The 27,160-nt window shown below is 36.8% G+C and overlaps 1 protein-coding gene across 2 annotated transcripts in view; it reads right to left on the minus strand.

Annotated features, from left to right (window-relative positions):
- cds1 (CDP-diacylglycerol synthase (phosphatidate cytidylyltransferase) 1) overlaps window positions 1–21,381 on the minus strand; it is a 35,691-nt gene extending 14,310 nt beyond the window's left edge. For both annotated transcript variants that reach the window (XR_012406197.1, XM_001341863.9), the window contains exons 1-5: window positions 21,132–21,381; window positions 5,132–5,280; window positions 3,756–3,852; window positions 1,385–1,482; window positions 866–1,005 (exon numbers count right to left, since the gene is read on the minus strand). Coding sequence is in view for 1 of the 2 variants with exons in the window: in XM_001341863.9 (XP_001341899.2) it covers window positions 866–1,005; window positions 1,385–1,482; window positions 3,756–3,852; window positions 5,132–5,280; window positions 21,132–21,194 (547 nt within the window). In the remaining variant the exon portion in view is untranslated. The remainder of the gene's footprint in view (window positions 1–865; window positions 1,006–1,384; window positions 1,483–3,755; window positions 3,853–5,131; window positions 5,281–21,131) is intronic.
- Between the last annotated feature and the right edge of the window lie 5,779 nt (window positions 21,382–27,160).

Here is a 27,160-nt window from a genome sequence, read left to right on the forward strand (position 1 = left end):
TGGTGACCCCAGATTAATAAAGGGACTAAGTTCGAAAAGAAAATGAATGAATGAATGAATAAAATGGGAGATTCGCATCATGGAAGTGCAGCTGACAAATCTGCAGGAACTGCATGATGCTATAATATCAATATGGACCAAAATCTCTGAGGAATATTTTCAGTACCTTGTTGAATCTATGCCACAAAGGATTAAGGCAGTTCTGGAGGCAAAAGGGGGTCCAACCCGGTACTAGTAAGGTGTACCTAATAAAGTGGCCAGTGAGTGTATATTTGTGTTAATGTCGTTTTAAATAGTAAATACACAATGACACACCTAATGCTGCCATTCCTCACCCTACATTTTGGGGAATGTATGCAATTACAAAAATGTTTTTATTTTTATTTTATCTGACCCAAAACAAAGAGAATTTGTTTTTAAACATAATAGTTTCAATAACAAAAGTTAGAGTGCAATTTAAAGCCTTAACTATGTTAATTAGGCTTACAATGTAAATTAGTACAACTGTTTTTTCACAAATTGAACAACACCGGTTTGTTCTCTAGCCAATCAAGAAAAATACAGTAACTTTTTTAAGGGGGCAAATAATATCGCTTAAATATACATAGCTTAAATATAAATATTTGACAATGAATAATACATTTCACAGGAAGGCTAATAATTTTGTCTTCAGCTGAACTGCATGTCAAAGTGACCAAGCAAATAATTGAATCTAATCAAGTAATTTCATCAAGCACACTGCTTTGAATACCATTCAATATTTATAAATTATTCAAAGAAGCTAATTGTGGACTGTGGTCTTTTGACCTATCATCATAAAAACGTCTCCTTGGAGTGTTTTATGAAAGCAGTCAGTCACACTCACCTGCCAAATACAGTGCAAAAGAAATAAAGCGATGATAACGCACAAGGAACTGCAACGGTTCCTCTCTTTGGACGAGCGCACCAAAATAATCAGCCACCGTCTCTCCATAAAAGAAGTAGTTCACACAAATCAAGAAGTACCTGAAAAACAAGGTGCATAACTGTCAAGATCTGAATATTTGAGTGAAAGGTGCATATAGTATTTAATGGTAACAACACATGGCCGTTTACAGCCATGCTGTGAGCTTGTTTTGTTTGGGCAAAGCCTGCAAGTGGGGTGTACTTTATGCTAGGTTCCAACATGGAAGTGCACTTTGCTCAAGTCCAGTTAATCACTACTTTATCTATGACAAAAGGTGACTGGAAAAACGTGAGAGAGAGAGAGAGTGGGTGTGTGTTTGTTTGTAGTTCAGTGAGCCTACATGAATGTAAAGTACATGAATATAAGAGAAGGGGGAAGGGTGGAGAGATGGGGAAAGAGTTACTAGGTGAAAGAGAAGCTAGTCTGTGTTTTACTTACCAGCTAAGAGTCCTAAACCACGGCAGCTCATAAGAATGGTAAACTCTGTAGCCTATGGTTATAATTTCATGAAAACATTTGATTTGAACACCCATAACCTATAAAAAAATACAAAAAATGTAAGTTAGTCAGTGTTGTAAGAATTGGGCGTCTTCCTAAAATCACTGTTATGATTCAAATGAACTTTTAACCAAATATATTTATGTAACGTTGAGTCAGGAGAGGTTAGAAATAGGGATGTGCAAGAGCAGGAGACTCATTGACTAAATGCTGCTGCTATATGAAGACAAATATTAACGGTTTATTCATTTGCTTGTTTGTTTTGCTTTATGGTTTTACAAAAGCTACATTCTAATTATTGTCATGTTAATGTTAAACTGAAACTATATTTCCTTTAAAACAATTAATTTAATCTAAACAGACTGCTTAAAGGGATAATTCACCCAAAACTGAAAACTCTGCATCATTTCCTCATCCTACACTTGTTTTAAACCTGTTTGAGTTTCTTTCTTCATTCTTTTGAACACAAGGAGGATGTACTGAAAAATGTTGAAAACCTGAAACCAACTGACTTCTATAGTATTTGTTTTTCCTATTATAGATGCCAATGGTTATAGGTTTTCAGCCTCGTTCAAAATAGCTTCTTTTGTGTTCAGCAGGAGAAAGAACAGGTTTGAAACAAGTTAAGAGTTAGTAATCTCCCTGACTGATTTGAATCAATTTAAGATTTAGTCGGGTGAACTAAGGAAGTGGTTCTTAAAGTGTGGGTCGGGACCCCCCAAAGTGTCACAAGACAATGAAGGGGGGGTGGGGGTGATTTCGCCTGGTGATTTCCAAAAATCTATTTGTTTTTATTAAAGAATTACCATATTTTATCCATAACCTACTGAGGAGAAAAATAGTCGTTTATAGTTACTATAGTAGCTTATAGTTACTAGTACTATTGGATTGCGACCCCTGGGGTAATTACATTATGTTAAACACACAGCAATAGCGTCAGATGCAGCAGATTTTATAACACCATGTTAAACTTTCTGGCTCATATACAGCACTGACATACATTAAAAAAAATTAACGAAGAATAGACTTGGGTCTCTTAGTGTATGTGCGCCGTTGCATGCAAGGTTTCTGTATTTATAACCACCTCAGAGGATACTGGGGTCGCGAGTCACTGACATTGTCATTTTGGGGGTCACGGGCTGAAAAGTTTGGGAACCCCTGAACTAAGGGATAGTTCACATTGGAATGAACTGCCAATTAAATAATTTTACACAGCAGATTCCTTCCAGTCACAATCCAGCATTGACACTACAACCCTCAGTGCTGGGGAACACTCACACATTCTTCCATTCCCACACTACGGCCAATTTAGTTTATCCAATTTACCTATATTGCATGTTTTTGGAGTGTGGGCGAAACCAGAGCACGTGAAGGAAACACACACAAACTGGTGCAGATGGGACTTCTGGCTAACTAACTATGCTAACCACTTAGCCACCTTCCCACTTAAATGTGAAATATTATGACCGAAACTTACTTGATGATAACAGTCACTCCATAAATAGCCAGTCAGATATAATAGACCTAGATGTATAGCTGCCATTACACTACAAGTTTTTCTAAAGATTTGTCATCTGTCATGTGAACACGGATGAGTAAATGGTTGCTTTGCTAATGAACAACAATGTCAATTCTAGTTGTAAAAGCAACAAATAATAACTTCTAGTTGATAATTTGGAAAAGTCAGAAGGTACCGATGAATCAGGCCAATCCAGGATTGGCCACCCCAGTCACCAGATATGAACATTATTGAGCATATCTGGGGTAGATGAAGGAGGCATTGAAGATGAATTCAAAGAATCTTAATGACCTCTTGGAGTTCTGCAAGAACGCGTTCTTTGCCATTCCAGGTGACTTTATTACTGAGATATTTGAGTCATTGCAGAGATGTATGGATGCAGTCCTTCAAGCTAATGTGAGTCCTACACAATATTCATTCTGTTTCCACTGCAGCATGACTTTATATTCTATACTGAATACTGACTTATTTCTGTTGAGTGACAAGACTTTTGTCTAAGCAGAGTCAGACCTTACTGTCCTAATTAACTCAAATTAATTCAAAATCAAGGCATGATCATATTTTATTTTTTGACTCTTTTGACTGGTTTTTAAGTCGAGTCAGTTATATCAAAAATCTGTTTAATAGTTAATAAAAGTAGCCGGTGTACACATCTCTACTAATAAATATGCTGAGAAAAGTATGTAGCCTAAAGGAGGGAGTCAATGTTTGGTCTAGGAACAATGGTCAGAGCCATGCTAATAGTCACGCTAATTATGTTTGTGTGGTAAATATATAGCTTGTAGTACTTACCACTATTATAAGCATAATGGGTCCCAAATAGATGATAAGGAAGAAGCCGATAATCATTGTCAATGACAATATCCCTCTTATCCACCAGTTCTTCCATCTGTTGACATTAAGACATACATTACAAAATAATACAAATCTACTTGAAAAAGTAGGACAGGGATGCACCAATATGATATACTAAACTATCCACAAACCTAGTTTATATTTCAAATTATGATTATATATTATTATATATATATATTTTTATCAGTTATTTTTCTATAAAATGAAGAAATATTTAACAGACTGTGTGATGTGTTACAGATTTATTAGATAACAGATTTAACACCAAGTTTATACATACAGCATTACTACACAATACAGTATATAGAGTAAACACAGGTGTTGCATCAGTACTGGCCGACACACAGAATTCCTAATGCATAATTCAAAGAAAACTAAAGATATGTAGACAATCTTTCAAAACAGTTTTTAAGCAGAACTGGTAGTGAAAGTAGTGGAAATAATGCAGTATGGAATGTAACTAATGATGGACTAGTGCTTTTCCTCATTGCTAAAATGCGGGTGTGTTGAAATGAATGACATGGCATGTGCAAAATGATCCAGTCTGTAACAAAAACATCTTAAGATTTAAGCTTTCCTGTAGATCATTTAACATGTATTTATGATGTTCTGAGGCCCAAACCAATGGGGCAGATTGCCCTATGCAACAAAAAAGGCACCATGAGAGATGTGGATTCTCAGTTTTCTGTCCCACAGAGTAATAAACTGTGTGCAGGTGCCACAACTCTCGCATGCCACTGAAAAGAATGAGAGGGAATTTGTCAATGGAGAGGAAGAGAAAGGGAGGGGGAGGAGAGAAACTGCAGCATCATCACAAAGTGTGTTTGGTAGCCAGACGCCAGCATTCAGGCATGTCGCCTGTTTTGGACCAGCGCCTCTGCGGTCTTATAAAGAGGCTGCGGCAAATCCCACCAACAGAGCAGCAAAACTGACAAGGATTACGAGCGTTCCTAATAAAGATCTTGTTTAATCTCCTGGAGAACTTTTCAACCCTTTGACCGACCCCTTAACCTCATCTGCATATCAAATATCTCTAGAGTCTGTCCTATTGATCAGAATCAAAGGAAAGTGCTGAGCAATATAACAGGATTAACCAGATCAAATGTACAAGTCACTGTTTTCAAGCCCTCATGTATGGATGGAACTGCTTAAAGAGATTATTGGCGCACTGGTTTTCTAGTGAAAACAGGTTGAACCAGTCTGCTTAAGACCTCAGAGACTCAAAGATTCCCATGTGCAATGAACTGGAGCCTAAACATCCGTACAGGTACGAAACGCAGACATGGAGTGTTTGGGGAGTTGCTGGTGGGTACCTGGATGATAAGCCCTCCAGGGCTTTGTTGAGACACTGTGGAGTGTTGTCTGTGGAAGGTGGCGCGTCAGGCGTCTCTGCTTTGGAGTCGCCCACCATTTCTCCATCTCCTTCATCAGGAAAAGCGAGCCTGTCATCTCCATCTGCTTCCTGTAGAGTGCAAACACACAGAGTGAGAAAAGAAACAAAGTACTCGATTAATTCACTTACATCAGAGCAGATTATTATATGCGATTTACAATAAAAAACAAAAAACACACATCATGACACAAAATTAACTGTTAACTTGCTCTTTAGGGTTGCTCCTATCCTAAAGCAGCAATAAAAAAAAATATATATATTTTTTTTTTCCTACTGAATTCTGACTCCAGCAGATATTGTTAGATATACAGATATACAAGGCCAGTTCCCATCTACTTTAATGGAGAAATACCAGAATTTCAAAAACTGATACATTATACATTTCAAACCAGTAATAATAGATGACCATATCTCAGCCATATATTGCCCTATCATAACAACCCAAAATCAAAGGAAAGCTTATTTATATTAAATCTCACTTAACAATAATGGTTTAGTTATTATATTAGTTAGTCGTGGAAAGGTTATTTTACTTTTTTATTCATTCATTTTCCTTCAGCTTAGTCCCTTTATTAATCAGGGGTCACCACAGCGGAATGAACCGCCAACTTATCCAGCATATGTTTTACACAGCTGATGCCCTTTCAGCTGCAACCCAGCACTGGGAAACATCACACTCATTCACACACATACACAACGGACAATTTAGTTTGATTAATTCACCTATACCGCATGTCTTTGGACAGTGCAGGAAACCGGAGCACCTGGAGAAAACCCATGCCAACACGGGGAGAACAGGCAAACTCCACACAGAAATGCCAACCGTCCTAGCCGAGACTCAAAACAGCGACCTTCTTGCATTGATGCAACACTGGCAACCACTGAGCCACCTTGATGGCCTGTTTTACTTTTTTATATGGTGTATATTTCAGCTTGCTCTATAGTCAAAGAGCATTTGCTGTGATATGCACAGGTTTAAGAACAAAGACTTTCTATAGGAATAGTGAATTTCCATGCGAAACTGAAGCTGCAGTGATGCAGTGACTTTGCTCTCTGTAATTTAAAAGGCAGGTCAGCAGCCATATACTGTGCTGCAGTGATGATGTATTTTTCTAGACATGGTTTCTCTCAACTAAGCAACCAATATGGTTTTTCTTTTGGCTTATAGATTATTATAGAAATTTTACTCAGCCTAAACACTCACTCCCTCACTTTCCTTTAGCTTGTTCCCTGCTTTATCTGGGGTAGTCACAGCAATAAACAATTACTCTGACAGAGTACAACCCTCAGTGCTAATTTAGTTATTCACCTTGCATGTCTTTGGACTGTGGGAGAAACCTGAGCACCCGGAGGAAACCCACAGTCACGAGGAGAACATGCAAACTCCACACAGAAAGGCCACCTGGTCCAGCTGGGTCTCAAACCAGCGACCTTTTTGCTTTGAGGCAAAGATGATAACCACTTCGCTACCACGCTGCCTCTACCTAAAAACCTAAGTTCCATTATCAGAATACAAATCTAATTAAATGTAGGCTCTAATTAAACTACACCATGATTGTGTGATTTTAACATCACCACGACTACGCTTCAAACTTTATCAATCCAAAGAGAAACGCAGCTCTTCAGGGAAATCACTGATTTACTAGTCAAAGTAATGGAGACTGACGGTCAACATGGTATTAGCCAGCATATCTTATGCAAATACTAGACAAATGCTTCAGAAGAAAATCAATCGGGCTTAAGGACATGGCACCTGAGTAGGTGCAGTACAGTAAAATGAATGAATATACTCGTCTGCTTGGCTGAAGGTGAAGAGAGGTTGCTTTCTCATTTTTCAGTCCTGGCCAGTGCAACCATGAGCAAAAAAACAATAAAATATGCCGGTTAACGGTCCCAGAAAAAGCAAATAGTTCAAGAGATAGAGAACATACTAAAAGAGAAGATTGACCATCTTCATAGCACAAGTATTCTATACATAATATTACAAATGATGTCTTACTGAAATATATATATATACTACGGATGTGACAAGATCTCGGGCTATCAAGACAAAATCGAGATTTCTCGTCAAGGTGAAAAGGTGTCTCGTGAGTTGTGATGTTATAATGGAGCTTGAGGGTGATTTAAGCACTGAAGATTGAATGCAGGATTGAATTTCAACCGCACATCAAGTGCTTTGTGCACACCATTGGCAACCAGGGGTGCCTCTGTGTTGACCGTCACTCGTTTGTTTGAGCGGGTGTGACATAACCACTTTTTTACCGGAGTTCAAGGGTTGCCACGTCCAAAAGCAGAGGCTGCTACAACTTCTGCTATTAAATTATTAAATTAACCAGTCCGTAACCATGCTATGGAATAGCACTTTAGATATACTTAAAGCCATAATCGCCATAAACACAAATGAAATTAAGACATGGAGTATTATTGAAGTGCTTACTGAAATTCAGTACAGACATGCAAGCGCTGTATCAAACTATTACCATCGTGTAGGACTTTTAGCCCCATTTGTGACAGGATAAGCCATACACACGCGGCAGTTTGACACCACAGACTCGATAGGTCCAGAGAATAAAGGACCACAGAAACACACATCTCCCCCGAGTGTGCGCACACACACAGTGAACTCCTGGAGACACACACTCCAGTCATCGTCATCGTCAACATCGTCATCATCATCATCATCATCATCTCAGAACACATGTTAAAAATTTTAATTTAGAAAGGAGTTTGATTTCTCATGTGAAACTGTACCGGGGATAAATCAGTCAGTAGATTTTATAGCTAAATAGTTTGCAGTATATATTTGATTAAAATAGAAGTTTAATAACATTCATTACAAGTTGATTTAAAAAAGAACATAAACAGTTTTGCATTTTGTGATTTTTTTTTCAGTTGAATAAAAGACTATTTTCCATTTATATATTTCATCGATGAAGATTTTTTGTTAAAATAGTGTAAAAATCTCGTCTTGTTCTCATTCTCATGAACCCAATCTTGTTTCTCGTCCCATGGAGTAAGCGTCTCGTCACACCCCTAGTACGTACAATAAGTTTATATTCAGCGGTAAAGTACACTTCCTTAAAAATAAGTTATAGCATTCTGACCATGCAACCAAAAGTGGAAGAAGTCTTCTTGACAATTTAGTTAGAAAAGTTGAGGCTGTTTTGTCTTATTTAAAGTACTTTGTGGTTTGTAACACAAGTGTAAGTGTTGGAAAAAAGGATGTCACAGCAATGTCTCTGTGTCATGAACTAAACGCACTCACTCTCTGTTTGCGTTGTGTTATTCATTTAGTCACGCTGATAATTGGTCACCATTGCATAGTAGCACTGTTTTGTTTCGCTTCTGTTTAGAATACCATTTGACATTTTCCTCAAAGTACAGAAAAGGTCATACATTTTTAAAATTCGTCATGACTCAAGTGCAACTTTTAGCAATCCCAATCTCTTAAAACAACCGAAGCTTGTGAGTCTGAATCATCTTTAATATTCACTGATATCATCAGAATAAAGAAGTGGTGCTGGCTAATAAGAATCAGTCATCGGCAATTTGTTAGCCTTTACATGTGATTTCAACAGCATTGGCCCACATCCTGGCAAGCCTGATGTGTAATTGTCTCCTAATCTACAATAAATCTGTAATCTAAATTTAAATGCAATGCTGGTGCTTTAGTTCACAAAGAAGCTGATCTATGCCTTTCACCCTGAGCAACAAAATATTTCAAGTTAAAGAACAAGATGCCAACAGCAGCTTGACTTAAAGCACAGAATACGCAAGTAAAAACGACCACAGAAAACAAACTACAACCTGATCAGGTATGAAGAAGTATTATTGCATTTTTGCATAGCCATCTTGTACCTGTAGGGCAGTGGTTCTCAAATTGTGGTATGTGAGTTATGAAAGAAAAAATGAATACAATTTTAATCATTTGATGCATACGATTTCACCAATGTGATCAGCATTGGCTGTTCTCTAAAGCCTACGATCAAAGCGCTGTGCTTAAAATGTTTACTTTAGTGCATCGCGTCATCAGCTGCTAAAAATCAATCCAAATGGCGCAGAACTACAGAAAGAGGTGCGTGGTTCTTGCAGAGCAGATACGCGCTAGAGCAGTGGTCCCCAAACCTCGGGCCACAGACCGGCATCGGTCTATAGATCAATTGGTACCGGGCCACACAAAAAATCATTAATTATTTTTGTTTTATTTATTATCCGAGTCTGAACGATCATTTATTTTGAAAAATCTTTTATTTTGAAAAATGGCCGTATTCTTTTGTTACATCTTGGTCACTTGAGCATCAAAATTTAACTCACAGGCTAGAAAATGAGTAAGAACTGCAGCATGACGCGCTTGCGTATTCCAGGCATACCTAGTTAAAAACATCTTAACTTTTTAGAATGCCACAAGTTACGTGACAAGAACCGACGGATCAGCTTCATATTTTAAATAGAATATGATTTCGTTAGACTAATTATCTCAGACAAACACTGAACACCCAAACACTGCAGTGCTTTTTAATTTTTTCCGTAAATAAAACTTGAATCAGAGTACAGCAATGTTTTGTCAGCTTGACATCCTCAGAGAAAAACGGGTTCCCTACCAATCTACATACAAGTTAAAGTTTAGATTTCAAAATTTTACAAATGTCATATGTACATGAAATATATATTTAAACATTTATCAAAAATGTTATAAATATGAATATGATTCTGCCTCGAACTGTGCAGTGCTGTAGCTGCTTAATTTGGCCAACTATGCTACTTTATTTCAATACTGGTCATTTTGGTGGTACTTGGAGAGACAATTTTTTTGAGGTTGTACTTGGTGAAAAAAGTTTGAGAACCACTGCACTGCAGGTGCTTTTTTTCCCTCGGAATAATATTTCTAAAGAAGCTATTGACAAGGAGCTGAACCAGGTTTTGGTAAAAACCAAAATAATACAAACATAAATGAAACAAAACAAAACAATTTGAAAAAATAGTTATGTGTAATAACAGTGGAATGACACAAGGAGAAAGTTTTGAAATTCTGAAATATATTAAATACTTTATATAAAGGGCTTTTTCTTTATGGCAGCTTTAAGACACCTTTTGTATGGAAAATGTAGTGGCATGCATTGCTCATATGTGATTTTTTTTCACAGACTTCAACAGAGTGTAAAAATCTTGATGGTTCTGTGGGCCTCGTCTATCAAATCTGAGCTTTATTTTGTATTTTTTACTGGAATCAAGTCAGGTGATTGACTTGATCACAGCTTGATTTTCTTTCTCTGAAACTATTTGAGAGTTTTCTTGGCTCTGTTTTGGACCATTGTCTTGTTGATTATGTCTTTATCATCCTGATAATGTAGATGTTGGACTGAAGCAGCTAATATTCATTTACACTGACTAAGGGCAACGGGTTGCTGAATAACTACTGAGAGATTTAAGCTGCTGTCTAGGATTTTTTTTCCTTTTTTATCATATTTTACTTTATGTTATCTGAGAATAGTTGTGACATATGCAATACTTATTTCCCCCACTGTATATCTTCACTATTCTAGAGGGAAACACGAGTTTTCAATCAGTGAAAGAAAGCACTAGCAAAGTTCATTAATTTAATTTCTATTATTAAATACACTCTAAGTAAACTCAAAAACTTAATTGTCTTTAAAATGCATAAATATCATTATAAAAATGACACATTGTCTCTGGCTTCACTAAGAGTATGAAGCTTTTATGAGTTTCACGTTTGGCTGGAGTTTCAGTTAGACCCTTTAATGATGACCTAATTTGGCCATGCAAGAACAAGAACAATTTCCAAAATTAGCCAAATGGACTGAAGCTCCATGTAAGAAGCTGTGCTGAGGATGTAATTGGGAGCAAGTTGCTCTGAGTAGAGAGGTCACTCATGTCCGAAACAAGGCTCAGATTAAGGCTGGTAAAAAGAAACCTCTGCTAACTTTTTAATGAAGACAACCGCAAACCCCCAGAAAACATTTGTGGAAATTTACAGGCCTAGGAAAGACTTGTTCCAGCTATTAGCAAAATCTAGTATAGATCAGTCTGATTTTGTGCACTGAAGTAGAGTAAATCAAAGAAAGCCATTTTAAAAAGCTAAAAAACGTGAGGCCAACAAATATACTGAAATGTTATCCTCTTCATACTCTGCCAGGACTAAAGATAGCTTTAGAAGTGAGAGTTTCCTAACACTACAGATGAGTGGACCTATTATCAGCCTTTGAGTTTCACTAAATGGCAGCCAAGTAGCGTACTGCAATCCATTCAAGAAAAGCAAACTGATAAACATGTGCTGATAAAAATGAACATTATTCACATACTGAATTAAATACGTAATACTGAATTAGTAGCACCTAAAATAACAATAATAATTACTATTAGTAGTAATAGTAATTCAATATATAAACATTTTATGAACAATTATTATTGTTGTTTTGACATTGCTTAAGATATCCAAGCAGGGTCAGTCTTATGTTATTATGTTATTAAGTAAAAGTCCAGTTTAACTCATGTTTTGACATGGTTTTGGAAGGGAATGCTTGCATTATGGACATTATAGTATATCTTAACAATACAACAGACTCTTTTATTTCAATCAAGCAAGGAAAATGTATAATAGTCCCCTTTATGAAGGAGAAATGGCTGTGTGCACTACAGTATTTGTCCTTGAGAGCTGTGTGCTCCACACACACACACCATAAGAGCCCTAGAAGTGAAGGGATAAGCAGACTAGCTTGCTGATTAGCTGCTTCATAAATGAGACTACACTAATCCCTGAGAGAGAAAGAGGGAAAAGCCCCGGTCCAGCTACACCCTAGAAAGCCTACTGGCGCACACACTTAAACACAAACAAAGACATCAGGCCTGCAGGCATCGTTCACTGCATCACTCACTCAGTTTGCACCTGCACAGTCAGTATCTGTGACACAACATGCTGAATGGACAGAGATCATATATCTATTGAACAGAGGAAACCAAAAACAAAAAACTGTCAAATCATCACTTCGGCTGTCTTTTAAATCCACCTCAAGTTCTACAGGGGGGAAAATAAAGTGTCAGTAAATTACAGCATCCTCTGCAGACTTTCTTCTGGAGACGAGTGACAGCTTGGCCCAGTTTTCACTGTCGCTTTAAATACTTTACAGCAGTGAGGGGGGAAAAACGGCTGATCAGGAGTTCACACTGTTGCCGCAAATACCAAAACGGACAGCGCTCACTGCTGCTGTCAGACTGGAGTACAGTGGATGCAGCAGAATTCTTGACGCACCGTTGTATACGGTATTCTGTGATAATTAGTCCACTGTTGCATTGTGGGAAAATAAACAGCACTGTTGCTTACCACCATGTGGTTAGCAGGACACAGCACATAAAATGTCTATATAGCAAAGGAAGCAAACTTACTAGTGTATCTATGTGTTTTACTAGCACATTATACATTAGAGTAGATATATACAGAAACATGGTATAATCGATTACAAATACATATATGTTCCAATTAGTTCATTCATTCATTTTCTTTTCGGCTTAGTCCCGTTATTAATCAGGGTTCGCCACAGTGGAAGGAACGACCAACTTATTCAGCATATGTTTTACACACCGTTCCAGCTGCAACCCAGTACTGGGAAACACCAATACACTCTCACATTCACACATACACTACGGACAATTTAGTTCTTTCAATTCACCTATAGCGCATGTGTTTGGGCTTTGGGGGAAAACCCTGCACACGATCTTAATTCAGTTTTTTCTACGATTCAGCTAATTATATTTTCAAGGTCAGAAGAGAAGCAAGGCATTCGCACAAGTCTTCACAGCAACATTGACACCTTCAATTGCCATTAAAAGTGTCACATATTCTATTTATAAGGTATAATTCACCCTAAAATGTAATTTCTGTCTTCATGTAATGATGTATTCGTGGTCGCGAAATCACAAGTGAGCTGACCACGAGCTTTTGTTTACTACCGACAACGCGCTCGCGTGCACGCATGACGCCTACTTCAGTGAACGGAACACAACCTGCATAGGCTGTGAATAACAGGTAATAAAGTTGTAAATAACGTTCAGTTTGTTGCACAGAGCGATCGTTTGAGTGCCGCGCTGAAAGAATGATTTGCATGTGTTTGTTTTTTCTCACAGTGACGGCAGCCGCACTCGGAAGTGAAAGTGAAACCTGTGCGCACATCAATAATGATATGGCATTTTAGAGTTAGGATCACGACAAGCATTTGATGTTTTTTTCTTTCATATCGAACACATAGTGTTGTGCATGAAAATAAATGTTTACTGTGTCAGTATAACTAGCCTAGCCTATATATAATGTTGAATATAATGCAAGAAGGAATCAGATAATGACAATATTCTATTTTTACCAGTGAAAACAAATGGTCTAATAATGTTGTCCATGACATATGAAAAGCACATCTCTTAAAACATAATAAATCAACTTTTTCATTATGAATAGTTATATTCTGATTTCATCATTTTACTGTGAATTAACAAACAGGACATTTTGTAAGTCTGTTCAAGTCCACCATAATGACTATACAAAATGTAGCATTTTAAGCAACAGTAAACCTACACATAGTTGTTTTACCATATGTTTGAGAATTATCAATAATAAAAGAATAATGATCATGTTACCTTTTATTTTACAGTTACAGAATCAAGAAAAAATCGTGATCTTGATTTTAAGCAAAAAAAAACAAAAACATGATTCACATTTTTGCCAGAATCTTGCAGCCCTAACTTCAATATATATATATATATATTTTTTTTTTTTTATTTAAAAGTCAAAATGCTCAGGGAGCACATAATTTTGACATTAATTGGTCAGATTATCTGTCATTAAAACAGATGGAACAAAGGAACGCTTTAAGAACTGAGAAGGAACAATTCCCAGAAAATGTAAATGAATCTTGAATGCAAATCTGCAAAGTAGCACTTTAGTATTAGAGACTGATTTTCACTATTAACTTGTGGCTAGGCCTGTCACAATAATCAATATATTGACTTATCGCACAACACATGGACATGACCTCATCATTTTTAGTGATAATATATATATCGCACATACATAAAACCATTTCTAGCTACATTTTAGCTGATTGTGCAATATCTTTATCTCTACTTTTTTGTTAGCATGTATTATTGTTTGTTTAGGATGTGCGTTTTCACCTTCTGATTCCAATGCCTGATTATTAAATTGTTAAAATGAATGTAATTAAGTTAGATATTCTTAAGAATAAAATATTATGTGTTCTTTGGACAATTCTGGCATTACATAATAATGGTAAATATGGCAATATTCATAATGGTCTTAAAATGACGATAATATCATTTATCGCAATATATTTTGGTACAATATATCGTACAATAAAAAACAGATATTGTGACAGACCTACTTGTGGCTTAGTACCAGCCTATATTTTTAAGATATTGGCTGTTTATTATTTATCTACACAGCCAGACCTAAGACAAACTTTGTAATTAAAATCACACAAATGATATGATCATAGATGTCGAGTAACTAGCTTCCTCTAATAAACTGCAGAAGTAGGACATGAACCCGAGTATGGCGAGATAGACATGAATTTATCACTGAGGCCAGGCTGCAGGACGAGGTTATGACGGTCCACTGAACTCCAAAGACTGCTGAGCAGAGCACCACACTAAAGCCCACAGAGAGTGAGGCTAATGACTCTACTCTTCTCACCAAGAAGAAAACAAGATATTAACAATAAACCATGAGGCTGAGCTCTGTAGATGACCTCTGTCATCATTGAAAGTGCAGAGCTGTAAATACTATGAGTGATGGAGAGACTAACCTTGATAGAGGACTGGCTGAGGGCCTTTAGATGGACAGGCAAAGCTCTGGGCCATGAGACATCGCTTATAAAGGTCTTATAAGGTCACTGCTTTCCAGAACTATGACACAATGTTCTTTTAAAGCCTTTGTGGGTTGACAAAATTTGCTATGTTTATTTCCATTTAACTGTTTTATTTCACAATTATCACAGATAACATAATTTTGCCTGACATGCCATTGTTCTCGATATTGTTTTTCGGATGAAGCTGAACTTTAGTTTGTACACTGTACAAAATAACTGTTGATTAACAGTTTCTAGTGTTTTCTGTTTATTTACACCTGTGAAATGCAATTTGGGGCCTTGAACTCTATTTTGTCGGATTTTGATGTTAAAAAAAATTAACTCTACAGTTTAACATTGACATTTATTGACATTTTAGTAGTTTAAATTATAATGTATAAAAGATAATATACAGATAAATAAGTCAGTAAAATAACAGAATGTACTGGCAGTTCATTACGAGGTTTTTTGTAGGGTAATATACAGCACCAACCCAGACAATATATCATCTTAAACTATTAAAAATGTCAATACAAATCCCTTTAGAGATTTTTTCAATGTTCAAAATTGTTAAAGAAAGTTGAAGAAAGATCAAGGTCCTATAATGCAATTCAAAGTCATAAATAATAAACAAAACTACTAATTTAAGTTTTGTTTTTTTACAGTGTAGTTTGATTGTTTTTGTTAGCTAATGATTCTCATTGTTTAATTCTTGAGTAGTGATTAATTGTTATTCTGTGGTGGCAAATAGCTTTAATATTTATGTTATAGTTTTTATGCGATGTTTAAATTTTTATATTTTTTACTTTTTTTGCATATAAATTATAAAACAGTTGCCATTACAGAAATTATTAAAAACATCCTCTAAATGTTTTGATAGTATTTCTGCACAATAAGCAGTGAAATGATTGAAAGGGTTTCTGCTTATTAAAGGTGCCACAGTGTAACGAGGCAACAAACACAAGTAAACTGCAGAATAGAATTGTTTAATGAATGTTTATGCATTGTGTCATATCACTCAGCTCTTATTATAATTTTCTTGGAGTATAAGGGCAGCAATAAACTTAATAAAACTCATCTTTTTACACAGAGGTTTACATTTTTCTTTGATATTACACATTAAACCTGCAAAGTATAACTCTAAAAACATGTCAGTTCTTTTTATTGGGTTACTTGGGTATAAATATGATTTAAATTTCGTGAGAAATGGAAGTTGCTGAGACTTTTTATATCCGTATGTTAAAGTATTTCCAACTAAAATGGAATATTGAGCAGGGGACAGGACTTTATATTGCACATTATACTCTCATATCAAACTAATGGTTAGAGAGGTGTGGTAAAGGGTATTAATATACAGCTGGTATGAAAGCCCTTAGGTTGCATCAACAGAAGGGCCACCACTACAAAAGCAGAAGCGAATGTTTACACTTTGACCAAACAAGATTACAAATAAATAAATAAATAAAATCAATAGATTAACTTGCACATAATCTTTATTTATCTTAAAATAACAATGTGAGCTAGCAAAACATTGTAAATTTTAATTTCACATGCACTCTATCCTATATTCTCAACACATAACTCAAGAACAATTATAGACAGAAAGCTCAGAAAGGTAGATGCGCTTCTGCACTTCAGTTGAAATTATTGTCATTTGACAAGACATCGACTCTTAACAACTGAAGTATGATTATTTTGCACATGAATATTTCAGATGACATTACGCTTTGGAGCATTAAAAATATGAGCTTAGAGAAGTATCAGAGCAGAGCTCATTAATATTCAGAACTCAACCCTTCCAAATAAGGTAAAAACAGAGTTTTCATTCTAGGGCCAATTTCTAGGTTTGTAAATGGACTTAAAATTTCTGGAATTTTTTTTGCACTTACCCAAGTCACATCATTAGACACACGTTTTCACCCATTCACAGGCTCATGCACCACCACACCTTGTATTTCTCACGGTGAAATGCAATATATATATAACTTGAGCCAGTATATACAATTAATGGACCAGACGCAAGCATATAGAAGGAAATGAAGTTAGCAATCTGATTAGAATTTAGCATTGCTCTTCCCAGGTAAACTACCTGGCCCAGCCATAAAGTTGTTTATAACAAAACACAGAGTCGAAGAACAGTGTCCAGTCTAACAGAAGTAGTGGCCCAAAGCAACTAAAAGCAATAGAATACTATATAATACATGAGCATGAGTAACTTATACATATGAACTGATATAGCATAGCACGAAATATACACAAATAAACATCTAAATGCATGTTGAAATAAACAGTACAACTTTATGAAATAACTCATCTTGAAAAAATAATGCCATTTAAAAGACTACACCTTCAATTCATTCATTAATTTTCCTGTGGCTAAGTCTCTATTCCAGAGATCGCCACAGCTTATGGAACGAACCGCCCACTTTTCCAACCCATTTTTACGCTAGCTATACTTTCACTGTAATTTTATTAAATTGTTTTATTGTTTTGCTTTTGCGGAGTAAATTTTATTAATTAAATTATTTTTTAAGTAATTTAGTTGTTTGTTTTTTTGCAGAATATTTTAAATATTTTTTGTTAATAAAATATATTGCAGAGGAATTATTTAGAAAATTATTTTATTTTTTAATTGCGAGCAAACTATGTGTCAATAAGGGTGCTCTTTGTTTAGAAAAATGTTTAGAGCATGGTATTCTGTTTAATGAAAGTTACATTTTCTTACTAAAAAAAAGTGCAACTTTGTTTTAAATAAGCTAAAATGTTGGCTTACGGTTGAATTCCAAAACTCTGAATTTAAATTAATAAAAGATTCAGCTAAAGTTCAATTACTAAGTAATTTCAATACTTTTCAGATAGGGTAATTAGTAAAGCATTTTAAATACAACACTGGTGATGTCATTAGTTATCACTTTATTACAGTAACTTACCCAACACTGTAAACATTAATATACACAGCAAAGTCTGACCTGATGTCAGAACGCCATGCCACAATTTTTGTTTGCTTATGTAAAGTTTTGGGTTGAAGACCCATGATGCGTTTGGCCCTACTGTCACTGCAAACACTGTACACACAGACTCTCCAAGAGAACTTTATCAAGAAAAGCTCAGCTCAACAGCATAAAGTAAGAATGCACTGTTCAAGTATTCAAACACATTCCAATTCACCTGTATCGCATGTCTTTGGACTGTGGGGGAAACCGGAGCACCCGGAGGAAACCCATGCGAATGCAGGGAGAACGTGCAAACTCCACACAGAAATGCCAACTGACCCAGCCAAGGCTCGACTAGCGACCTTCTTGCTGTGAGGCGAGAGCACTATCTACTGCGCCACTGCGCAGTCACTGAGTCTGTCTTCATATATCCAGACTGATTGGTCAAAAATGCCTTGATCTGCCTTAATACTGACATTTGAGATTGGCCCGGGGCATACATAGAGTGAAGACACGACAAGATCACACACAGATCTCCTTCAAAAGCCTTGTCTGTGACTAAACACATTTGTAACTGTAATTACTGAGTCATGAGTTCAAATTTGCTGGACGACTGTGGTGTCACTCCCTTCTTAACTTGTTCTCACTGCTGCCAAGCGTTTTGTTGTCATACATGATCTATGCCAATGTCATCAACACACATTATCTGAACTAAAGCATGTTTCCATGTTCAATCATTTTTCAACTAAACATTTTGAACTGATGAAAACTAATATTACAGAGTTGACCCGAAATGTATTTTTTCAGCTTGTAAATAAATATTTCACAATATACCCATTCTTTCCCATCCTGAAAAAACACACCGGAGCTCTAGTCCGGTTACAAGTTTATTGGGACCCGATGTGTTTCACAATGAATAAATGTTGGGTAACACTTTGGAACGGGGAGCAATTCTCACTTTTAACTATTAGTTTGCATATTGACCGTTGTTTTCCCTTCATTTACCCCTTTTTTTTCAGCTTAGTCCCTTTATTAAGCAGGGGTCGCCACAGCGGAATGAATCGCCAACTTATCCAGCATATGTTTTGCGCAACCCAACACTGGGAAACAACCATACAATCTTGCATTCACACACATACGGCCAATTTAGCTTATTCAATTCACCTATAGCATGTCTTTGGACTGTGGGGGACACCAGAGCACCCAGAGAAAACCCACTCCAACACTAGGAGAACATGTAAACTTCACACAGAAATGACAACTGACCCAGTCGGGGCTCGAACCAGCGATCTTCTTGCTGTGAGGCGATCGTGCTACCCACTACGCCACCGTGACGACAATTTTGAGTTTATTAATATTTAAACTAACATTAACATTAGAGCTGCACGCTACTGGAGAAATCTAACATTGTGATATTTTTTTAATCTGCGATATATATTGCAATATGAATACAATTTCGCTAGATGACTTGAATAACTACTTGGAAATAATTTATAATTTTAGATTGATTGGGATGATTCTCTATAAAGGGTGCACAAAATATAACAACAATCTACAAGCATAGATAAAATAAATAAGAAAAAGATACAAATTAAAATTCATTTTATAAACAATTTAATAAAAGCAATAGTTATTAATTTAAAAATGGTACAATTACACATTTAAAAGCTTCACACAGGCAGTCACTGACAAAAAAAAAACTTGCAAAATGATCGATTATAATCCAGTCAACATTGCGCCTACTCACGATGTGACTATTGCGAATGATCACATCGATGCGATTGACGCTGAAATTATATATTGCGCAGCCCTAATTAACATATTGATTCTTCATGACCACAATTTGCATCCCATAATTCTATCCCATACCTTCACTTAAATGGATAGTTCATTCAAAAATGCAATCATTCACTTGTTCTCCACTTGTTCCAAACCTGTACCAGTTTCTATCACAAAAAAAAAAAAAAAAACGTTGTTAGTCCCCTCTCGCTCACATAGTACTTTTTCCCCAAGTGCAATAGGGACCATAAACTTTTTGGTTAACAATTTTTTTTTTTTTCAAAATGTCTTATTTTTGTGTTTAGCAGAAAAAAGAAAACTCAAGTTTAGAACAACTTGTCGGTGGGTAGATTTGAGGTTTTGGGTGAACAGTTCTTTTATTGGCAACAGTCAATTTTAACCATACTATTAATAAGGTGTACAATAATAAAACATCTTAAAAAATGAAAACTAAAAATGTTGTTTAAACACAGTCAAAACAAAAACTTGGAAAACCTCACTCACTTACCTTCTGCTTAGTCCCTGCCACAGCGAAACGAACCACCAATTACTCTGGCATATGTTTAATGCTGGGGATGCCCTACCAGCCTACTTGGATAACCTTAGAATAATTCATCCAAAAATAACAATGTCCTCATTAATTAACTCTCCTCTCTTTTTCTAAACTGCACAACTTTCTTTATATGGCACTTCATTCACCTTCACTGTATGCACTGTAAATGAATGGAGAACGCTCCTGTCATTCTGCCAACTTCTGCTTTGGTGTACCACAGTAAAGAGCATGCTTGTTTCTAACAACATATGGGTGATTAAATAATGACTATTTATTATAGTTTTGGGAATAGCAATTTATTTATGACATTGATCCTGAACTCTAATTTAAATAGGCTAATATGAAGCAACTCTATGACAAACAAACTCTGACCACTCTTTACATTTACAGTAACGTTGTGTATGTCTAAAGTACCTACACTGTTTGCTATAAGATGACTCAAGTGCTCAGAATGTTCCAGACGAGTCTACGATGCCCAAAAATGCTGTCTATGTAGGTTGCTCACTTGGTTTTGCGACACAGCCACTGACTCTGGCTTTGGAGAGTGTTTGGCTCAGCAACTTCACATTAGGCAAGCGACCGTTTAAAGATGAAATCAATTAAAGGAGCACTCCCTTAACACGAATGTCACCACAAACAATCCCAACATTACCTTCAGCGAGTTGTTTTTCATGTAATAAAAGCTCAGGTTAAAGCGGTCTGACTGGTCGCTCGTTAGCTGCTTAGCTTAGAAGGTCATTCGCAGTCGATTGAGGGAAATAAAGCTGAATGAACCGAGAATATTACCTTGTCACTGATGTTTTCAGCGCTGTCCTGGTCCCCTCCTCCTCGCCGTCTCAGCTCCGTCATTTTGTCTTATTTCAGTCAAAATAATACATAGATAATGTCGGAGGTCCGCGTTAAATGAAGCAGAGCGCGGGCATGTGTCACTCTTGGTAATCCGGCTAATTTACCCGACCATCAAAGAGTCTCTCGCGGCAGGTGGAGGGACAGAAAGCCTGCGTGTCGTGCATTTGTTTATGCCCGCAGAACTACTGCTGTTTTGTTAGTTAAGTGAGAGACCAACCTCTCTCGCTCTCTTTACCTCGCTCACTCACCCAGTGACTCAACATATAAAAGAGGAAACACTGCTCCACTCTGCGGCTGGAGCTCGAAGTCAGCGAAATCAGTCGCTGTTTCTTTTCCTCAAGGCTCTGTCATCATGGCCAACTGCTGAGTTTATTAGCAGACCCATGTGAAGACAAGTGCAGAGACAAGTAGTATTTTTCCATGATGTTTCTATACAGAAGATTTCTGAAACTCCAAAAGACAACCCAATGAGCTTTTTCAAAAGAAGAATTGATACACTTTGTCTTCTGAGAAACATGCTGAAGCGCAGTACTGAATGCAAACAAATTAAATAAAACAAGACGTGTATTCAATTCTGTTTAAAATTTAATCCCCTTCTTATTTCATGTAGAGTTTTTATGTTCCTCGAATATGATAAATGTCAAAAACAAAGCCACTGTGGAAAACTGGTAAAATAGGATCCTGTGAATTGAGCTGGAGGACTTTTTTGTAGAACAGCAGATGGTTTTACTGATCAAACATTAACAACTAGGGGTCCAACTGTATGTTGTGGCTGTAATTACTATGTAATTACATTTAAAGCATTTGGTACAATGAACATATGTACATGTTTTTACATTGCAGGCCTTAAAAAGTATCTGCATGTAATTACACATGTAATTAAAATCTGTAATTACCTTTATAATTACAGTGTTGACCCATTGCAAATTGTGTTGACTTATAATCACAAGTGTTGATCCAACACTTTAAACCTACCCATAAAAACATGTCTCTTAACCTATGTTTAGAATTCTAAAATGCATGGCACTGCATGGCCGAATGGCACTTCTGGTGTGCAGGAACCCCCTGAGACTGAAACACTGTCCAGTTTTATGTTGGAGGTTTCATGAATAAATTTGACCAGCCTGGTGGCCAATCTTCACTGATTGCACGTTCCACTAGTAAGAGCAGGGTGTGAAGGTTTAAGGTTTAATTGACCCTTCGCTAAGCCCCACTCTCCTTAGTTAGTGTTGCTACGCCTGTCAAGCTTTCGTGCCTGGCATGGCTTTTACAATGTGTATGCCCTGGTGTCAGAAATTGGCAGGGAAATAATGTCATTTTTGGCTTACAGATGAGATATCCGAGAAAGCCAGACAAAAAAGGACTGCAGTAAGCATTACAGGGGTATATTCACAACATAATAGGCAACGGATTAGAGAAAAATTCAATCAATATTAAAGCTAGGTTAGCCTAGCCGACTTATATGCTGACCATTCAACAGCTTAGATCATGCACAGCAGGAGAGGTGAAATTTAAAAATAATCTAAATGAACCCATGATTTCTCTATTTTTAGTCAAAAAGCCTGATAGACTAATTGTTGTGTAATGAAAAATAGCGTTACTCACCGACAAGGAGACACGCATGGACAGTGCTTCTACATAATTAATTCATAGAAAGAGCCGCCAGAAAGGGGAAACTGATGGATTTGTGCTGAATATTAGCATCATTGACTCTGTCAATGATACAATTTACAGTAAGTTGCTTATTACTGTCAATAACTCAATATCTATCAATAACTCGTGTCATTAGGACGTATTCGCTATTAGTATGACTAAGTTACTATGGCGAAGGCTTCAACGGAAAAGTTGCTCATAATATCGAGCGGAAAAAAAGAAAAAGACAGCTGGGAAACATAACCTGCTTTGTGTTTTTGGAGGAAACACAGTTTAGTTCTGTTTAGGGTAAGAGGTGTGAGAGTTATTGTCGTCGGTCTATCACTGAATGTGAATATCGTAAACAAAATTAATGTTTAACCTTAACTCTGCTCCTTTAGCGCCTCTCACATAGCTTGATCCACGCTGGCATTTCTTCTCTTGGGTTTTTGGTTTTGAAAAGGGAAAACATTCCACCATCCTGTTCAAACTTTTAGGATACCGGGTGTCAGATTTGCACAATCCATTTGCACATCGCTTTGGTCTGTGTCCCTCGCTCGAAAGCTTGACAGAGCCCTTGCGCGTAGCTACGGTTGCTAAGCCATAATTGGTGGATGGCGGTGTTTGTGTGTGGCTTAGCAAAGGGTCAATTACCAGAGAAATTGCACAATTTTGCCTAATATATTGCAATGGACATAACATTATGGATGATATATCAGAGTTCAAACAAGAATAAACTGTTTTTGTGTGTCTCGCTGGCACATCTGTGATCAAGATAGCAAGTTTTTGCGATGTATCAAGAGCAATAGTATCCAAGGTAATGTCAGCATATACCACCAAGAAGAAGAATCACAACCAACAGGAGTAACTGTGGACCCAGAATTAAATGTGCACCTTAACTCTCCCATTTCCACCTAAACTGTTCAACAGAAGCTCCACATGATGATTGCACATGGCCGGACTGCTAGAGCCAAAACCTTTGGTCACTCGTGCTAATGCCAAAGCAGCGGCAATCATGGGCTGTGGAAAAATCATTTTTCTCTAATGAGTCCAATCTTCACTGTCTTTCCTACATCCGAGAGAGTTATGGTGTGGACAAGCCCCAAAGAAGTGTACCACCCATGCCCAGAGTCAGCTTGGTGGTGGATTAGTGATGATTTGGGCTGCAATATCAATACTTGTGATAGATGGGTACGTCGCTGCCAAGGACTACCACACCATTCTCGAATACCATGTGGACACAATGGTTCAAACATTGTATCCTGAAGGCAGTGCAGTGTATCAGGTTGATAATGCACCAAAACACGCAGCAAGACTGGTGATAGAGAGGTTTGATAAACCTGAAATTAAAGATGAATATATTTCAGGGCCTGCACAGTCACCAGATCTAAATATTATTGATCCACTTTGGGATGTTTTGAAGGAGCGAGTCAGGACACGTTCTACTCCACCAACATCACATAACTTGGCCACTCTTCTGCTAGAAACATGGCTCAAAATCCATCTGGCTACTGTGCAGGACTTGTATCTGTCATCCCCAAGACAAATTGATGCTGTAATGGCCCCAAAAGGAGGCTCTACATCATACTAATAAAATATTGTGGTTTAAAACCAGACATTTCAGTTTCATTGAGCAGGCATTTCAGAGTGAACGAATCCACCTATTCTCGTATTTCAATCCTAATCAAATTGGTTTTTTTTTGTACATAAAAGTGATTTGTAAATAATTGAAGGAATCAAATCAAATTAGAACAGTGACTTGAAGCCACCTACTGCTAGCTTAGTTTCTATTTACATAATTATTTTCCCAGTGTTTCCATTGTCCTTGAGCTGATTCTGAGGTAAACTTGGCCTATAATGTGAGAGTAGGTTGCTGCTGCATTTGTTGCATTTTTCCTTTCCTTTATTGGATAATAGGAAACTGTGCTTCAAGTGTATAGCAGATGTGCGCTCGAAATAATTGGATGGGTACAAAGTAGTAAATGAATAATACTGCCCGTGAGTTTTCCTTTAAATCTTTTCCATTCAAGATATCAAATTTATTTATATACCTAGGCATACGTTTATCTAACGCTTATTTTAAGCTCTTTGCTGAAAACTTTATCTCCCTACTGGAGCGAGTTAAACAAGATTTAAAGTGTTGAGCCTCTCTTCCATGATCAGTCGCAGGTTGAATAAACTCTATTTAAAAGAATGTGCTACCTAAGTTCATCTATTTGTTTCAATGTATCCCAGTGTTTATCCCTAATTCCTTTTTTAATAGGCTGGACAGTGCTCTCACTTCATTTATATGAAATGGTAAACCTGCTAGAATGCGTAAAAGTCTTTTGCAACATCCTATGTCTACCTCATGCTTGCCCTCTTCCCTAGCAGCCTTAGTTTATGCTTCTCCTTCCTTCCCTTATGACAAATTTACAAAAAAAAAAATTGCTGGTAAGATCCACACTTAATATTTGGAAACAAATTAGACGTCATTTTGGTTGGCAAACCATATCTCCAAAATCTCCCATTCATTCTATCCGGTTTTTAGTCCATCAACAATTGATGAATCATTTGCGTCCTGGAATACTAGAGGTGTTACAGTAATGAGTTATACCATGAGGAAATGTTCTCTTCACTTCAGCAGGTATGTGAAAAGTTTATTGTTCCAAATAACAACTTTTTCTGTTATCTCCAAATTCGCGATTTTGTGCGTAAAATGTTCCCTCATTTTCCGGCATCGCCTCTTAGCTCCTCATTTGATAACTTTCTGGAGAGGCCCACAATTTGGAAAGGAATAATATCATCACTTACTATAAAATTATGGCACCAACTGATACACCCTATTCCCAAAGAAAATCTGTTTCGAAGACGATCTGAGAATCACAATTTCAGATGAGGATTGGGAATCAGTCTTATACAGAATTCACAAGTCCTCTGTGCAAGACATGGACTTCTGCAGTGCAAAATTGTGCATCGTGTACACTAGACAAACCTAAAGCTCTCAGAGCACTTTCAGCATATAGATCCGGCCTGTAATTGCTGTAATTCCACCCCAGCCACTCATGCACATATGTTTTGGTCTTGTATAATGCTTAATTACTTTTGGGACACTATTTTTAAAACTATTTCTGTTTTTTTATTTATTTATTTTTTTGGTATATTTATCTCCCCTTGCCTACTGATTGCCATTTTTGGAATTTTGCCTGTCATATAATCTTACAAAAATACAATCTGACTGCATAGCTGTTATTGTGCTCCTGGCCAAGCGACTAATATCGCTAAGGTGGAAGGATCAGAAACACAGTGGATCCGTGATGTCCTCTTCTTTGTAAAGTTGGAAAAATTTGACTGTTTAGAGGTTCATCTAACCAGTTTAGAAAACTTGGGACCCATTTATGAATTATATCCAAGAACATGTTTTATTGTCAACTACAGACCAAGTCCTTGTTCCAGCAAATTGATTTTTTCTTTCCTAAGTAGAGTGTATTGTGGGCTTCAGACTGTACAACTGTAGTTTTTGTTAAGTCACATTATTGTTTACCGTTTTTGTTGGTATGGCTTAAGTTGATACTATCTATACTTTTTGAAAAATAATTTTGTTTTGTCTTCTTTTTTTTACTGTAATTTGCCATAAAAGTCATAAATAAATAAAAAATAAATAAAAATAATAAAGTAGTAAATGAATGAGTAAAATCAGCCACTCAGAAACAGCACTAAAAAAATTCCGACCTTCAACATTATTAAATAGGCCTAGATAGGGAGCAATGACAAATTTATTATTCTAGTTTTTTTTAGGAGGCGTTAACCTTTTTCTTCTGTTTACCATGAAATGAGATTGATGGCCGAATAGCAGTGTCAACAATCATTCACACTCCTTGAGTTTTTTCCCCATACAGTCAAAGTGAACATGACGAAGGCAGTCGTTCTGACTAACACTTCATTTACAGTAAAATCCTGCAGGGGGCATAAGTTATGAAAGTGATTTTACCGCATTGTACATTTAACCCAGAGATGTCCAAACTCAGTCCTGGAGGGCCGGTGTCCTGCAGATTTTAGCTCCAACTTGCCTCAACACACCTGCAAGGATGTTTCTAGGAACCCTAAGAGCTTGATTAGCTAGCCCAGGTGTGTCTGATTAGTGTTGGAAGTAAACTTTGCAGGACACTGGAGTTTGGACATGCCTGATTTAACCTCTTCTTTAGATGAGAGATTAATACAATTAATTAGTTCCATAAGATTACCCAGTAGATTCAAAATCAAAAAAGACTCCAGCTTACTTTCTTCATTACCATTCACTGTATGCAACACAAAATGTCAAGATGCTTTATTATATTTTATGCTGTAATTACATC

Source organism: Danio rerio, chromosome 5, assembly GCF_049306965.1.
Source record: "Danio rerio strain Tuebingen ecotype United States chromosome 5, GRCz12tu, whole genome shotgun sequence".
NCBI classification, from domain to species: domain Eukaryota; kingdom Metazoa; phylum Chordata; class Actinopteri; order Cypriniformes; family Danionidae; genus Danio; species Danio rerio.